A 17599-nucleotide genomic window follows, 5' to 3' on the forward strand; every position below is an offset into this window, starting at 1 on the left:
AGCTGTGATTCTTCTCCCCATGCAGAGCCACTACAGCTGATCTTAGGGTTCCTCCACCTTCTGAATCCCACTGTAACCCCTGAGTATCCTCATGTTGGTGTTTAGGTGGAGGCACAGTCACCCTCTACTATGGAGGACACAGAGAATAAGCTGTGGTTAAATTCACGTTCACTGTTTGTGTCCTACATAACAGATTCAAGCTGTTATGTAGGACACAAATACAAATGTTATTCCAATTTAGATTGGAATAACATTTGTATTCTCATGTATTATTTTATATGATTGCAATAATATATAATGAGGTTCAGTTAGCATTACAGAAAAATAGTTGGTAGAAACGTCCTCCAAAGAACTACTTTTATTTTCTTACTTTGACTACATTTTGGAGCCTGTACTTTTTTACTTTGACTTAAGTAAAGAAGTTGAACCAGTACTTCGACTTTTACCAAAGTATTTTTTAACACAAGTACTTGTACTTCTACTTAAGTACAGAATGTCAGTACTTTTGCCACCTCTGGTGTTGAGTGACAGCTTCTTTAAAAACCTTCAAACATTTACTTCCAACATTAAAGTGGCTTTGAAAAGGGAATCTCAAACAAATTCACTAAAATGGAGGCTAAACTGGACCTTAATGATATCCTGCAAAAGAAGTAAAGAAGGGAAAGATATTCGGTCATATTTCACCCTGACTGTCAGGCACAGCGTCTCTGGTTTGAGCTGTTTTGGTGGTTGTGTCAAGAAGCACATCTGCCACATCAACAATGCTGTCCTGGAAGAAATGAGTGACTAAAACAAGATCTTTTTAACCCTCTAAAAAAGGCGCTCATTAAAAAATAATCAAATTCAACATTGCAACCATAGAGCGTTATTGGAGGACGTAACAAGACTGATGAGACATTTTTCAAAATGTTTCATTTTCAGCTGTAGAAGCATTTCAGACACTGTGCTGTTCAGCAGGAGGATGATATGAACCCTGACTCTGCTGTCCTTCATGTTTCCTGTAGATCACAAAACCAACAGCAGCAACAAGAAGCACAGCAGCAACTGACAGACCAATGATCAGTCCAACAGATCCTCCATCCTCTGTGGTTCCTCCTGTTGGACCTGCAGGTAGAAACAGGTGTGAGGTGTCAGCTGTCAGGTAGGTGATGAGTGAAGAACAGAACAGAATCCATTTCCTCTTCAAACTGCTGTCAGACATTATCTACTGCACTCTGATCACATCACTCAGACCAGCTGCTTTCTACAAAGTCTCATCAACAACATCTTTAGAAACAAACATCAACAACCAGGAAGCAGCTTCACCTCTGATCACAGACACACTGAACTCTGCTCACTCACCTGGAGGAGGAGCAACAACTCTCAGGGTGATGATGCTGATGAGCTCCACACTGTCATCCTCTCTCTGGACACGACACTCGTATGTTCCCTCATCATTAAACGTCACATTCTTCAGACTCACAGACACGTCTCCATCCTTCATCTGTCTGTCCTGCAGATCCACTCGGTTCTTAAAGGATGGATGCTGCTCTTCTGGAAGAACCTGACCATCCCAGCATACAAAGACATGCTGTGACTTCAGGTCAGCTCTGCTCCACTCTACAATGTCGATGCTGTGATTTGGAGCTCGACATGTCAGAGTGACGTTCTGTCCAGACTCAGCTGTGATGGTTTCCTGGTCTGAAAGAGGGAACAATACAAAGCAGAGAGGTTAAAGGTCAAAGTACAACTGGTCACGTGCTTCCAGCCCTGTGCTGTGCCATGCTGAATTCAGGTTGAGCTGGGCTGATCCTTGCTCCGGTTTGCCATCTTCACTATCACTGCAATTAGCAGGTGGACACACACCCCTCACACTGTGACCCATCGTCAATACCAGACTCTGATTCTTTCTCTGGTTAGATCGCTGCACTGTAGTATTATTTCAGAGCAATTTGCAATTGAACACCAGGCAGGGCCAGCTTTGTTTACAGCGTGCGATCTCCTGGTCCTGTTCCTGCTTGATTTTCACAGGCCTACAGAAAGCATATTTTTACTATTCATTTTCGGCTGCAGGTACAAAATACATTTCACTGTGCATTGTACTGTATATAACTGTGCATGTGACGAATATACATCATCTTATCTTAAATCGAGTAATTGAATAAGAAATACTTCTGTCTTATTAACAGTTCATCTGCATATTTTAACTTCTGCATATTTTAACTTCCATACTGAAGTTTTTCCCTGTGTGACACAAACAGGGTGGATGGAGCAGCTACAAAGTTCTTTTCTTCACTTACTGATCAGGTGGTTGATGAAGGACCTCCAGCTGTTTCCCAGTAAAGGTTAAATGGAGGTTACAGGGGGGGAAAAAAGCTGCTGCTTTGTACACTAGAAAACCGTTTACATTCGCTCCTTCTGAGCTCACCTTTCAGTAAAGGCTCCGCCTGCCCGTGCAAACAGACTGCAGGTCGAACTGCTGCTGCTGCTGTGTTATCAGTGTTTTTGTTGAAAAACTGGGGGCTGCATGAGTGTGATGTTGTAATGCTTTGGATTTACAAGCATTCTCCTAAAAACGTTTATACTGCAGGTTTATTTTAGTCACTAATCAGGGATTAAAGTATCAAAAATATTTTGACGGAGCCCCTGGGTGCTGTGGGGGTAACCGGGGGTGGGGGTGTGTGGAATGACGGCCAGTTCTAATAGCAGCACCCGCTTTTAACAATCTGTTTCAGTTCATTCTCAGCACAGTGAGCACCACCCACACACACACACACACACACACACACACACACACACACTTCTTTGTCAGCTTTGTGTCTCCTTCACACAGACAAACTGAATCATTATGTAAGTAATTCTTTATTAAATATTAATATGCAGAGCAGACTGAAACTTTTCCTCCACCTCACAGAGTGAATCTCACCTGCAGACACAAACACAAAGAGGCCGACAAACAGCAAAGTCGAGCAGAGCGACTCAGATCCAGCAGCCATTTCCGTGTTCCTGAACAACACGTGGATTGTTGTAACTGTGTGAGGACGATGGTCTCTGAATACCTGAACCTGACTTTAAAACCTGACTACAAGAGATTAAATTTAAGGTTTAAATGATGCTGAAAGTCTGTCTGTGAGCACAGATCTGACTTTGAGACACTCGTTCAGACTCCACATTTATGATTCAGCCGCTCTGAAACGAAGTCGCGTTAGAGTGACGTAGGTGGGTCAAAAAAAAAGTGCGTCATAACTAAAGAGGAGAATTTAAAGCTAAATCATCAGCTACATACTAAAGAGCATCATCATCATCAAGGACTTCAGAATGATTTCCCTGTATAAAAATGTAGATTGTACTATGGAGGAGGCAGCATTTAGCTGCAGCCTCCATCAAACCAAGAGAACTTTGACCTCCTTTGATTCTCTTTAAGTTGTGTTGGAGCCACAGAGAGCAGATCTTTGTTCTTCATGGAGAACCAGGGAGGCTGTAACCAGGAAGCAGTAAAGTGAAGCTTTAATCCTGCTTCATTAACATGAACAATCTGTTAATCCACTGAAGCTCACAGACTTCAGTCAGATCAGCTAAAAGGCTGAAAGAGGTCATTTTAAATACTTACTGTTGATGTGAAGGAGCTCTGAGAGCCTCAAACACTCTGCTGATCATCAGGAGGACAATGATCCACTGACAGATTAAAAAAAAAGTGAGGTTGGTGTACTCCATCTATTCCTTTCAGTAGGTGAAAATGTACTTGCTGAAGTTTTATTCCACACAAGCAATAAGTTAAAAGTAAAGGCTTTAAAAAAATAAAAATCCAAACATAAAATTTAACAAGTTAAAAATCTAAAAGTTCCCAACAGCCACTGCCAGGCTGCTGTACAGCAGACTGTACAGCTTCATGACAGTGTAGGTTCCTCTAAATCTTATAGTGATGCTTCATAATCAGCAGTTTCACTCTGTGGGTGTGAGAGCGTTTCCAAAAGTTAGACCTGGCTCTGCAGCAGCTCTGTGTGGGTGGAAAAGAGGAATGTGAGTCTGTGTCAGTGTTAAGGTTAAACTGGTTCAGCAGAGACTGTGTTTCTAAATTAAATTTTATTTTCTGCTGTTTGTGATCATGAACCTTCTCACTGTAAAGTGATTTCATTTTAATCTCAGAGTAGCAAGAAATTAGGGCTGTGGAAAATCAAATTTTGATTTCAATTTTGGCTCCAAATGATCACAAAAACAGTGTAATTGACAAAAACTAAAAAAAAAAAAAAAAAATTATTAAAATGATGTTACATTAGGAATTATGCTTCTTTGGGTGCTCAGGCCATAACCAGAAACCCCTCTGAATTCAACACAGTAATCTATGGATTTTTTTTTTTTTTGGTGTAACTTGACATGCACCTCCTGAGAAACGTAACCACACGTCAGCTCGATGCAGCTCGCAACAATTCTGATTGGCCCGTTCAGATTCCTCTTGTGCACATTTCCAACTACTTCTTTATAGAGTTTTTGAATTTATCAGTGAGAGAGAAACAATCATGGTGTCAGTATAAGGAATAACAATCCCAGCATCAATATAAGGACTCATATATGACAGCAAATTCCTGTTGGGAGAGTGGAATGAACAAAGCAGCACAGCATTCCCACTATAACCAGCATAACCAGTATTGGCTGCCAGTACACCCAGTATCTGCCAGCCTGAATAATTCTGATTCAGTCTGAAGCTGAACATGTTTCCTGTTTGCTCTGTGCTGTATGGGGCCAGCCTGGCTGGAATTAGGGGCGTAGAATTAGGTAGAGACAGTAGAGACACGTCCCCACCAATATCAAGCAGCATCCATTATGTCCCTATAATCACGGGGCATGATTAGCAAGTAGGAGACATCCCTACCAATCTTTGCTCCGTGAGTGTAGTTAGCACCACGCCGGTCTCTGATTTCTCACCAAAAACCCCCCAAAAACTCTTTGACTCACATCCCCGTTAATACCAAACCTTTGAGTACATGTGCAGGATCTGTCAGGATCTGTCAGGATCTTGTGGGAGTCACTAAAATATGAGCAAATTTATTTGATCTAAATATCTCGGTCCTATTTCCTGTCAGTATTATTAACTGGTATTCCCCATCCAGCTCACGGCTGAGTCAGGCTTCAGCGCTGTGTCTTTGTAGAGCTATGGCATAACCTGTGTAAGTGGCTGATGTTGTTGCAGCGTTTATGGGTGTGCAGGTGTGTTGCATGTGTTAATTACCTTTCAGTCATTTCTCTGTTTTACATGCAGTGTTGGCCGACAGAAACATAAAATGCTGGGACTTGTTCCCTCCTGGGTCCTACTCTTTGCTACGTTCAGGTCTTTTTAAAGGCACAAACACATTTGTCCCTCTAGTTTTTTGCTTCTGTGTACAAACACATTCTTCAATAACTAATCACACTTTCAATGCTGCTTACAAATGCGAGGAAATGAAGGTGTTTCCCAGGAGGTGCACTGTTGTAAAACCTCAAGAATAACAATATTACACCTAATAAAAATACCAGCCCGACATTAACAGAGTTATGGCATTTTTTTATAATGATGTCAGGGCTGCAGCTCCGTCTGGTGGAAGATTGCTGCATAACATTTACCATTTACAGCACCGGGCATCAATGAAAACCTTAATAATTGGACTAACTGGTAACGACTAGTGATACATTCAGCTGTGCTTCCCATCTGCTGCCTGTTTCCTGATTATCCCTCTCTGTTTTTAATGTCTCAGTCTTCCCCTTTTCATTTGTCAGAGTCTTGTTTTCCCATGTGTTTGTGTGCTTCCCTGCATCTTCCTTGTTTCTAGTATTTCCTGGGTTTTGTTTCATTATTCTCCGTGTTTATTGTTTGTGTTTTTCAGCCATAATAAAGGCTCGCTTTTTGTTAACTCGCTCCTGCCCAACACCTGAACTTTACACGCCACATCAGCTTTTACTGACTGTGACACCAGGCATGTTTAATAAAATAAAAACATAAAGAAAAATATTACATCTCAGTCCCAGGTTGTTGCTTTAAAGCTTTGGTGGCAGCTTTTCCTCTCACCTTCAGTGTAATAAAATACAAGCTTAAATCTTAATGCAACTGTTCATATCTGTGTTTAGTTATTTACTTTAACTAATATACAACACTGAAACATTGTTTTCGACTTTTACTAATCAAACTCGAAGTCTCGGTTACCTCGTTTGCTCATCAAAAACAAACTTCTTTCAATAATAAAACATCATAAAACTCACAGAAACGTTCTCGGTTACAGTTCCTGAAGCTTCAACAGTCTCCAGCTTTTCTTTGGGTGAGAAAAACTTCGTATTTCTCAAGAAAACATGAAAATATTCCCGACGTTTCACGACTATCTGCAGCTAGCTGTTTTTCTAAAAGCTAACTGCTCTGAAAGATGGAGGAAGGCGCTTTAAAGGAGCATTCCCACTAATCACTTTCCTTTGCTCTGAACTTGTAAAGTTTTTGAACCTCTTTAATGAAATATCATGAATTATATTCCATTATACCTTCCTATTTATTATTACATTTTTCTGTTGTATTATTGTGATATTTGTAACCTTGGGTTACATTAACCTTTCCCATTACTGAAACTAAGAGGCTCAGGCCAGAGTCCAGAAAAATAATGACTGAGAGTTGTGACCAAATATGTTTGTTCATATAGTATCTGTGACTCTGACAGTCACCCTCTGACAACAGAGAGACAAAGACGGAGGACACGTCCAGGCTTAGCCAGTGATAACAGTGAAACACTGCCACCATGAGGTCCAAATGCTGCATTACACTTACAGCTGTGCAGCTGCACGCGGCTTGTTTTATATATGGCCACTAGAGGGAGATGTTGGACTTTAAACACTACACTAACAGATCATCAACGATGCTGCCGTGGTTTATTTAAAGAGCATGCGCAGTTTCTAACATGATTTGTGTATTTTACTTAATTTTGGATGCAAATTTACCTAAATGTGTATTGAAAGTGGCCATTAAACAACTGTGAGTGTTAACATGTGTTTGGGCTTCCTGATGCAATCCTTCTAAAATAATTAAAACAACTCTTTATTCCTGATAACATATTTAAAAGCAAAGATGGGAGTAAAAAGTATGATCTGCTTACAGTCTGTACTCAGCACAACAGCAGCAATATTAATGCGCAGCAACTGAGGTTTAAACTGTTGTTAACTATTAAAAATGAGAAGGACAGAAAATATTTTATTGTTTTTAATCAGATATAAATATCAGCCAGTGTAAATTCACACTCTGTGGGGCTCTGTGCTGCTTTAAATTGATCAGACATGAAACACGTCACGTCTTCCTTTTAATGCGGCACTAAATGATTCCCAGAGGGAGAGCCATTAAATGCTGTCACAGAGTTTTCTGTATTCTCATTTTCAAAATTCAACAATTAATCAATAAACAGTTGAAATTTTTGCCATGTCAGCAGCTGCCTGGTTTCTGGGTGTCTACAGAAATAATCAAACTCTACAGTTTCAAACACAGACGTCCTGTACTGAAGCTTTCCTGCACTCTGCAGCTGCTGAATGAGGCTCCTGCGGTTTTTAGGCTACACCTGTGGTTAAATGTTCATTGTTCTCTGCACTGAAGAGGGCCATGCAGCAGTTAGCCACAAGCTAACTGGAACAAATCAAATTTCTCATGTGACACGAAACCCACAGAAACTTATGAAAAAACAGGAAAGTTTATTGATCCTGCAAACATCAATAAAATATTAATTACACTAAAGTTACTGAGGAAATAAAACATGTGAACTTATTTAAATTGGTGGAACTGATTTTGCAGCAAAAAAAAAAACCTTTAACTTTGACTCCAGTTAAAACTAACATGTGGATTTTGAGTCACATCCATCCAGCTCAGTGATGAGAAAACATAAAACCTGCTTCACTTGTTTCAGTGCTGTCACAATCTTTTAAAGTCATTTTCCTCATTAATCTACACTCAGTACCCCACAATAACAAACTGAAAACAGAAATTTTGTATCTTTATAAAAAATTAAAATCTGAAGCATCACATTTACATAAATATTCAGACCCTTTTACTAAATACTTAGCTGAAGCACCCTTTTGATTATGATGCAACAAGGTGTGGGCGGTTGGTGCTCAGCCATTTTCAGGTCTCTACAGAGATGTTCAGAGGCTTTGAGCCTGGCTCCATGCTTCAGTGTTGGGATGGTTGTGAGTAGGTGATGAGCAGGTCCTGGTGTTGTCCAGACGTAACATTTAGAACTGAGGTCAAATAGTTCAGTCTTAGTTTCATCAGACTGGAGAATCTTATTCCTCACAGTCTGAGAGACCTTCAGGGGCTTTTTTCCAAACTTCAAGTGGGCTTTCATAAAGAGATGGTTCCATCAAACCTCTAATGGACAAAACTCCCACATCTGTGGAGGGCTGCAGTCATGGTTCTCCTTCTTGGTGAGCAGCTCTTGGAAGACTCCCGCTTGTGCCAAACTCCTTTCATTGGAGGCGTCTGAGCTCTGAGAAACCTTCAGTGTTACAAAACATGTTCATCTGCACATGTAGGCAGTTCCTTTGACCTCACGGCTTGTTTTTGTTCTCTGGTTTTTCTCTGTGAGGCCTTCTGTAGAGAGTGTGTGTCTTTTTTTCAACATCATGTCCACTCAGTTTAGTTCAGCACAGGTGGGCTCCAGTCAACATATGAATACAAATGTAAATATATCCTAAAATCCTGATTTTAGTTTGTCATTATGGGGTATAAATGAGGGGAAAAAAATCAATTGTTATCAGACTGCAACACAACATTGAAGGAGGGAGCAGTCAGAGAGCAGCAGCTGGACGTCAGTGGTTGGACTGGTGGATACTTCAGTGAAGAGTAGACGACGTCTGGCTCTGGTTTAAAGTCTGAACACAAACACACACAGTTCAAACAACAGGAAACATGATTACAAGCTTTGGAGTTCAATCAAGACCTCCAACCTGCACCTCTCTGCATCACACAGTCCCAGTTCACACTGTAATGGAACCAGTTCACACTGGTAAATGTGAACTGGGACTGAGCTTCACTCAGCAGGTGGTTTGGTTAGCTTAGCTTAGCATGATGGCTGCAAACAGCAGCTAGCTTGGCTCTGTTACAGAGCAGCTGTACCTGGGCCTCCTTGATCTGATGGTTGTTGGTCCATAACTGATGTCTTCAGTTGTCACTGCTGAGTAGACTGCAGCTGAATCAGTGTCTGCAGAATAAAACACATTTAAATGACTGCAGGAACAACAACTGCAGCAGTACAGCTGTATCATTACACTACAGCTAAATGAGACAAAACATTTGTTCTGTTTGTAATGTTGCATCATGAAGAGAGTAAATGATGACTTTTGGCTCATGGAGTCTTTGGTCGTCTGTTCCTCCATAATTCAGAAGAATTTCTGCTCTCAGAGTGTTGATGTGATTTCAGTGAAACCAGATGAATGTGTGTGGATGTGACTGTTTGTGAGTCTCCTCGACTCCTCAGTGGATTTTAATTCTCATTAGTTTGTCCAATACAGACAAACAACAACAAGAAAACTTGTAACTTTCTTTGTGTCCTTCACACATTACAGGAACCTGAGAGCTGTGATGGACCGTGAGCCTGATGAGCTGCTACATCACTGATGTTCTGCTTTATAAACCACAGTTTTTTCCTCCTCTTAACACTGACTGACCGCGGGGGGGGTGTTCTGAGAAAAAGGCAGGTGGACGACCACAAAGCTGCCATCTTTCTCCAGCACACTCTGACACGCCTCACCACAGAGCAAAGCAGTAACACTGTGGTGAGAACTTTCAGCTGTTTCAGATCAACTGTGATCAACAACAGGAAGTTGCTGCTGTGGTTTTACATGCACGACTTTGATAAAGTCCATTTATTGGAACAAAGAACATTTTGTCCATTCAGTCTGCAGCATCACTATGACAACAAGGAGCCTAAACAACCTGAGCCAGAGTCACATGTTTGCTGTTTCAGCTGCTGATTGGTTCTTTATATATTTACAGATGTCCTCACATCATAAACATGTTCACAAACTGTAATTTTAAAGAAAGACCTTTGACCTCACCAGCCCACCATAAAGAAAACACAACACTACCTCTTCTTTGTTCAAACACAACACAGACTGATCCAACAAACAACACACAGAGAACAGAAGGAGAGGTGGGTGGAGGTGGAGGTGTGGCTTTATACAAATATGTACAATTCTATAGTTTGTTCTCTTAATACAATACAGTAGTCCTCACACACAGTAATCTAAACTGCCACCCCAGATCCCCTGCCAAAACAAACAAACAAACAAAAACTGCGCTACCTCTGCTTTGTTTGATTGGCTGTTGAGGACAATAAGTATATTTTGATGTCATTGTACTTGATCTCATCTTCTGCAGCTTCTTCTTCATTTATTGAAATTAATAAAATCAGCAGCAAAATAATTTATTGGAAAGAATGTAGATGAAACTTTAAGAAAGACAAGTGAAATAAGGTTACAGCTTAGAGATAGCTGCACGAGCAGGTAATGAAAATCTAATAAATCTAATCTAATCATGAGAGAACTTAATAAATGCATAAATTATCCACGAGTCCAGAAGTCTGAGTCTCACCTTCAGGTTTCCTGTGAACACATTGTCTCACCAACAGAACCAGTAACACCAGTAGAACCACAACACAGACTGATCCAACAGAGGAGATCACAGAGAGAACAGCAGGAGGTGTGGATGTAGGTGGAGGTGTGGTGGTGTGTCTCTCTAAAATAAAGCAAACACAGTCATTAAGTTCTGGTCACATTGTGAATGTTGAAACCTGCAGAAACACAGACAGGTGAGTGTGTCACCTGTGACAGTGATCCAGCTGGATGGAGACTCTCCATGACCGCTGATGTCAACTTGTACATGTAGAGGCCTTCATCAGACCTGGAAACATGCTGGATGGTCATGTGACCTGTAGGCTGCTTCCTGATGAGGGAGCCATCTTTATAGAAAGCAGCTGGGAGGTTGGAGGGAGTGGTCTTTGTTTGACAGAGCAGAGTGACGTCATCTCCCTCCATCACAGGGAGGACAGGACTCTGCAGGATCACTGATCCACCTCAACACAGAGACAAACTACAGCATTTCATCCATTTACACACAGCTTCATCAACACTAACTCCACACACTCAGCTTACCAGAGACTGTGAGGTTAACCATGTTACTGATGGCACCCTCTCTGGACTCACACCAGTAAACTCCACTGTCTGATTCATAGATGTAGCTGATGTTACAGGAAGAACCAGACCATGTTCCCCACTCAGCACACTGAGTCCTCTGTTGTTTGCTTGTGTTCCTCCTCAGAGTCCATCCAGCAGAGCTGTCGTCCTCCTCACAGCTCAGAGACACAAAGTCTCCTTTAAAGAACTGAGAGCTGCTGGGACTCACAGTCAGACGAGCTGTGAGGGTTACAATGAAACATGAAGCCAAACAGGTCATATTAGTGAGCATTTATCAGGTTGAAGCTGTGACAGAAGAAGGTTACTGACCTTGGTTTGTTGTGCAGCTCAGCAGTGAGATCAGAACTAAAGAGAAATGACACTCAGGTTGGTTTGAGGTGAACACAAAGCACAACTCCACACAAACAGCTGACAGACCCACAAACTCGTCTCTCTCTGATAGATCTGCTCATTTTAGAGTTGATGCAGCAACAAGTTTCAATAAAGTTTCCTGTTCAGTGTCACAGTAAAGTCATGTGTCCTCTGTGCAGCTGTGTTCATGTAATCAGTGAATGATTTGAGCTTTTCACTGCCTGCTGTGTTTCCTGGACTCCTGAGCAAAGATAAAGAGTCAGTTCAGACCTGCAGTTGGTCCTCATGGTGTTTGAACTTGAATTCAGCCTGATTAGTTTTTCATGTCTTCTCCTCCATCATCAGTTATCAGGAGAGCAGACAGTCAAAGGTCAATAATTCAAACAAACACAGAGTGACTCACACCAGTAAACTCCACTGTCCACTGTGTCAGCGTAATTAATGTTACAGGAAGAACCAGATGATCTTCCCCAGCCAGGTCCACACTCAGTTCTTATGTCTGTGTTTGTGTTCCTCCTCAGAGTCCATCCAGCAGAGCTGTCGTCCTCCTCACAGCTCAGAGACACAAAGTCTCCTTCAAAGAACTGAGAGCTGCTGGGACTCACAGTCAGACGAGCTGTGAGGGAAGTTATTTCATTCATTGTTATTATTATGGAGTACCAGTCAAATGTTTGGACACACTCACCTACGTTTGACTAATACTGTATACAGATTTTGTACTTTCTTGAATTTCATGTGAATATTTCATTAGTAAAATATAAATGCACAAATTGAAAAACTGACGTTTTCGAAGAAGTTTGCTCACCTTGCTTTGCTTTGCAGATAAGCATGGATGTCAGCACTGCAGAGAAATTAACATTTTAGTTTTAACGTTTGTATGCTTCAGATCAGAGACTGTAAAAAGAAAAGTAGCCACTATGACACTTTGTATAGGCCTTTATTAAAACTGGACCATCACTGGCATATTTGGATGTGCAGGTAGAACCAGTGAGTTAACCATTTTTGTTAGCATTGGCTAAAAAGCTTGATTAAAAAGGGTTATTTCACAATGACATTAACTCTCCATTGTTTCTCATTTCTGTGATTCCTTTAATATTTCAGGCCTCCTTCCATCCATCCATCCATCCATCCATGCCCAAAACACCTTGCTGAAGAGTTGTTCATGAGGCATCCTTGTCAGATGCCTGAACCACCTCAACTGGCTCCTATCAATGTGGAGAAGCAGCAGCTCTACTTTGAGCTCCTCCTAAATGACTGCACTCTTCAGCCACCCTTTGGAAGAAGCTCATTTCTGCCCCTTGCATCCATGATCTTGTTCTTTCAGTCAATACACAAAGCTCATGACCATAGGTAAGGGTAGGGATGTAGATAACCTAGTAAATCAACAGCTTCGCTTCGCATTGACAACACTGCAGACGCAGACATAATTCGTCAATCTCCCACTCCCGTCGTTCAGGAACAAGACCCTGAGATACTTAAACTCCTCCACCTGGGGCAGTAACTCATCCCTGAACCAGAATGGGCACTCCTCACTCTTCCATGCTGAGGACCATGGCTTTGGATTTAGATGTACTTCTTCTCATATCAGCACCTTCACGCTCAGCTGTGAAGCTGTTCCACTGTGAGCTGGAGGTCACCACCTGATGAAGCCAACAGGTTCATCAGAGATTAGATTCTGAGGCCACCAAGGCAGAAGTCTCAGCCACTTGGCTCTGCTTAGATATTCTGTCCATTAAAATTATGAACAGGTGAAGTCAAACATGACTGGGAAATGAACCTGACTTATTGCTGGACCAAGCTCTCACTTTGGTTGTACAGGGACTGAAAGGCCCACAACAGGGCAGACATCCCACACTCCTAGAGTACCTCCTAGCTGGGGACTGGTCCACCGGGGCCGCTGCCTTCAGCTGCTGCCTGACACACATTGCACCCAACCCCTACAGTGCCTCCTGTGGGTGGTGGGTGTGTTGTGTTTGGGAGAAATGGGAGAACAGCTGCTTATACTCTTTACAAAGGACCCTTCATGCTCTGCTGTTTTTGTCTAAAAAGCCACTTTTATATGATCATTATGATCATCTGCACGGACTGCACTGTGTGTAAACAAACTTCTCTTCAGTCACACAGTGAAGTCATGTAAATGGACAAGTTCTTATCTAGCACTTTTATACTCTATCTGAGCACTTAAAATGCTTATAGTACACATTTACATTCACCCATTTATACAAGCACTTCCATGTGTAGCTGAGCACTTACTGTCTAACATTCACACTCCAAAACTTGTGTCAGAACTTGAATTCAGCCTGATTAGTTTTTCATGTCTTCTCCTCCATCATCAGTTATCAGGAGAGCAGACAGTCAAAGGTCAATAATTCAAACAAACACAGAGATTCTACTTACAGAGCAGACACAGCACAGATGTTTCCTTCATCGTCCTTCTCACTCATTTGAGCTTTTTTTCATTTCTCTCACTGACACCAAGTAAAGCCCCGCCCTCTTCCTCTGAGCACCAGCTTTACTATTGGTGCAGAGGCAGCCTGTGTGTGTGTGTGTGTGTGTGTGTGTGTGTGTGTGTGTGTGTGTGTGTGTGTGTGTGTGTGTGTGTGTGTGTGTGTGTGTGTGTGGACGTCCTCCTCAGTGAGAGAGGCAGATATGAGCTGAAACACAGGAATCAAACCAGGGACGCTGCTGTTATGGAGCTGAACTGGAACCATTCACACACTGAGGCCCTCTGAACACATGTTAATGACAGCTGTGCAGAGACACACTGATGACTGACTGGAACACTATGATTCACATTTTAGATTAACACCATCCTCCCACAGGCTTTAGATATGACCACTAGAGGGAGCTGCTGGGCTGGAAACACTACATGGATACAAGCAGGTCATCAGTGATGCTTTAACTGCATAACACATGTAAACTAAACTCTACACATTTCATATAAAAGTCCTCCAACCTTTCCTGCTGAGGCTGCTGGTCAGTCAGAGGTTCAGATCAGTGCAGCATTAACACATCAGTGAGTATAAATACTTATAAAATAAAAGTACTCAGTTACAATCTTCAGCCTTCTGCAGTCAGTCTCTCTCAGCTCCATCTAAAAACTTACATTTAATATACTCTGCTGAATAAATCAGTTGTTTTGTGTGTGCCCTTGTGTGGTGTTTATATTATTGTTGCTCAGCCAGTGTTCACGGGTCAAGAGATGTGACCTGTTGAAGCTGAACCTCAGAGTGAGCCCGGCTCAGTGTGGTTCCTGTTTAACCCTTCTACTACCACAGGGGTCACGGCCAGCAGTGACCCCTGTGGTAGTAGAAGGGTTAAAAGAATCTCCTGGTTTTCCATGGAAAGATGAAAGCAGAGTTTTCCCACCTGGTGAGTTTTATAAAGCTCTGCTTCCAGTCTGTACCTCTCCTACAGCCTTGATTACAGCTACATGCAAATTAGGTGATGATGTCATATAGCGACTTTTAGGACAGCCAATAGTTACTTTACTGAGGAATTGGCAACAGTTGATGAAAGCTGCCGTCTTGTTCCATATTGTTTTTCATATATTTTGAACACTGTCACTGTGATGTCTGTATTTTTGCCTATTATTGATCATTTTCATCCATTGGAAGGTGTCCACATGGCCACAGAAAGATGGGAGACCCACTGTGCTGCTTGTAATTGTGATCAGTCCAAGTTAAAGGACAGTTTTGGAGTATTTGAGTTTCCAACTCCAGCGGGATCAGCAGCCTCAGTTTCCATTCCCGGGATGATTTTGTGTTTAAACCTGGGACTTCAAGGCTTTGGGCTGCACATTTTGAGGACTCTGCAGCATCAAACCTGTGGAACATACAGTATTTACAGGCAACAAACCTGCAAAAAACACTCGCTAGGTTTGCTGAAAAGCTCGTCCACAAATGGAACAGATACCAAAAAAAGCAATTGTATGGGACATTAACCCCCCAGGCCCAGCAAGCCACCTCCACGCCTAACATAAGTAGTTCGAGGTGGATCTAATGTGACACTTAGTGAACAAACACTCACACAATGTGAGAATGTAATCAAGCTGTTTATCAGGGGGAGCGTGTGACTTTTAGGATGTTGGAGCCTGGTAATATGAGCTGGTACACTGTTAGCGTATAACCTGCTGTTGTTGTTGTTGCTGTGACAGAAAATTATTTCTGGTATTTGCCAAAAAATGACTGGCTGCATTTAAACTGTTGTGAATTAGTTTTTGGCCTAAATTCTGCCACATTTTTGTAAGCAAAGATATCACACATCAAAAACACAGAAACACTTTTTGGTAGGTGAACTCTTTCTGGCACAACACCGGCTCTTGTCAGCTGTCCGTTAACAGCTGTCTGGAGGGTCTGATCTGCTGAAATATCAGCAACTGTGACAATATCAGGAATCAAAACCATGTTATTCATGTTTTTGTGTGTTAGAGCCTTGACTTTAGTTCAGGAGACGAGGCTTGAAGTGAAGAGGAAGGAGGATGATGAGGTGGAGATGAGGGAGGACAGAGCACAGTGGTGGAGGAGGCAAATGGAGCCCCAGGCATAGCTTGGTGATGTCCCAGATTACTGTCCGGTAAAATTTATGGATCTCACAATCAGTTTTTATCAGACTGCTGATTAGGAGGCATGCAGAAAAGCTTCTGCTCATTCATTGATGAGCCACATCATAAAAAAAATAACAGTTTTGTTGTTTCGAGCAGTGATTTAAAATACATGTGTGCAAAGTAGTGTTCTGGAACGCAAATTTCATTATATGTTTTCATTATATGTTTACATATATATGACAATAAAGTCTTCTTGATTCTTGATTGATAATGTGCTTATCCTTTAAGATTGAAGCCTTAATTAATGGTAGCTCTTCTTTAAGAAGTCTTGTAGTGGGGTTTAACAGGCATGTTGATGGTTTGGAGGAAGAAACTATTGAAGTTAACTAACAGAGATCAATGGAAAAGCCTTTTCCTCCCACATGTTTCATATGTGGCCACTAGAGGGGGATGTTTGACTTCAAACACTAACATGGATACAAGATGTGCATAAATGTGTACATGGGTGTGCTTGCCGGTGTGCGTGTGGTTGTATGTTTGGCTGGACCTGGGTCTGGGCCGGTGGCTTGCCTCCTGACCGCTCCTTGCTGGTTGCCTCTCCCCCCCTGCCCCCCTGGGGTGTGGGTACCTCCTGGTTCCTGGGTGGGGCCGGATGTTCTGATGTGGGTGGTGACCTGCTCCCCTGGGGGCTGCGGCGCGGGGCTGCATTGGCTTCTCCGGCGTGGGGGGGGCCCTGTGGGGGCTCGGGCGGCCCTCGGGTGCCGGGGGCCCTGGGGCCCTGCTGCCGGCCGTGCGGGGGGCTGGCCGCTGGGGGAGGGCTGGCTTCTCGTTGCCTCGAATGCTCTGGTGCCCTTGCTCCTTGGCTGCTGGGACTCCATCTGAGACCTCCGTCCTCCGTCTGCTGGGAGGGGTGTACGGTTGTCTTTGGAATGAGTGGCCGCGGGTCTTCATAGGTCTTGATGGGCTGCTGGTGGCCTGGGCTTCCTGGGATTCTCTTTGCCTGCCTCTGGGTTCTGATGGGCGGGGCTGCGGCTTTCTGCCTTCATTGGTAAGTACATTTCATGACACAAACACATATACCCACATAATGACACAAAATGGTTGGTTTGTATAACTATTCTTCTTTTATTTTTATTTATTTATTTATTTATTTTTTCCCCACACAATCTTTAATTTTGCAGATATTGTCAATATCTTAAGTTTAACAAGTGGCTAACTATTTGGTTTACTTACTTGCACTCTTTCCTGTTTCTTTTTTCTATTTTCTCTCCTTTTTTTTCCCCTTTCTTCTTCTTCCTCTTTCCCTTTCTCTTTTCTTTCTTTTCTCTTTTCTATTTCTTAAGCCTGTCATTTCTGGCACAATTTGATAAATAACATGTTAAAAATAATTCAAATAAAATAAAGGGTTACACAGTAACAAGAGGAGCCTATAGAGAACCTATAGAGCTCATCTTGAAATAGCAAATATGTTTGGCACAACAATGCATTCAGATCACAGTTCTGTTTGCAAGATCTGCCAGACATGACAGGGAAAAA

General features: G+C 42.2%; 1 protein-coding gene across 1 annotated transcript; it reads right to left on the reverse strand.

The window, feature by feature from the left end:
- Positions 1-393: 393 nt before the first annotated feature.
- LOC115778045 (coxsackievirus and adenovirus receptor-like) lies at positions 394-3178 on the reverse strand. The gene is made up of 3 exons (XM_030726070.1): positions 2906-3178; positions 1342-1680; positions 394-1104 (listed from the first exon to the last, which is right to left on the reverse strand). The coding sequence occupies exons 1-3, from the start codon at positions 2973-2975 to the stop codon at positions 935-937; spliced, it is 579 nt and encodes a 192-aa protein (XP_030581930.1). The 5' UTR covers positions 2976-3178; the 3' UTR covers positions 394-934.
- Positions 3179-17599: the final 14421 nt, after the last annotated feature.

Source organism: Archocentrus centrarchus, unplaced genomic scaffold, assembly GCF_007364275.1.
Source record: "Archocentrus centrarchus isolate MPI-CPG fArcCen1 unplaced genomic scaffold, fArcCen1 scaffold_98_ctg1, whole genome shotgun sequence".
NCBI classification, from domain to species: domain Eukaryota; kingdom Metazoa; phylum Chordata; class Actinopteri; order Cichliformes; family Cichlidae; genus Archocentrus; species Archocentrus centrarchus.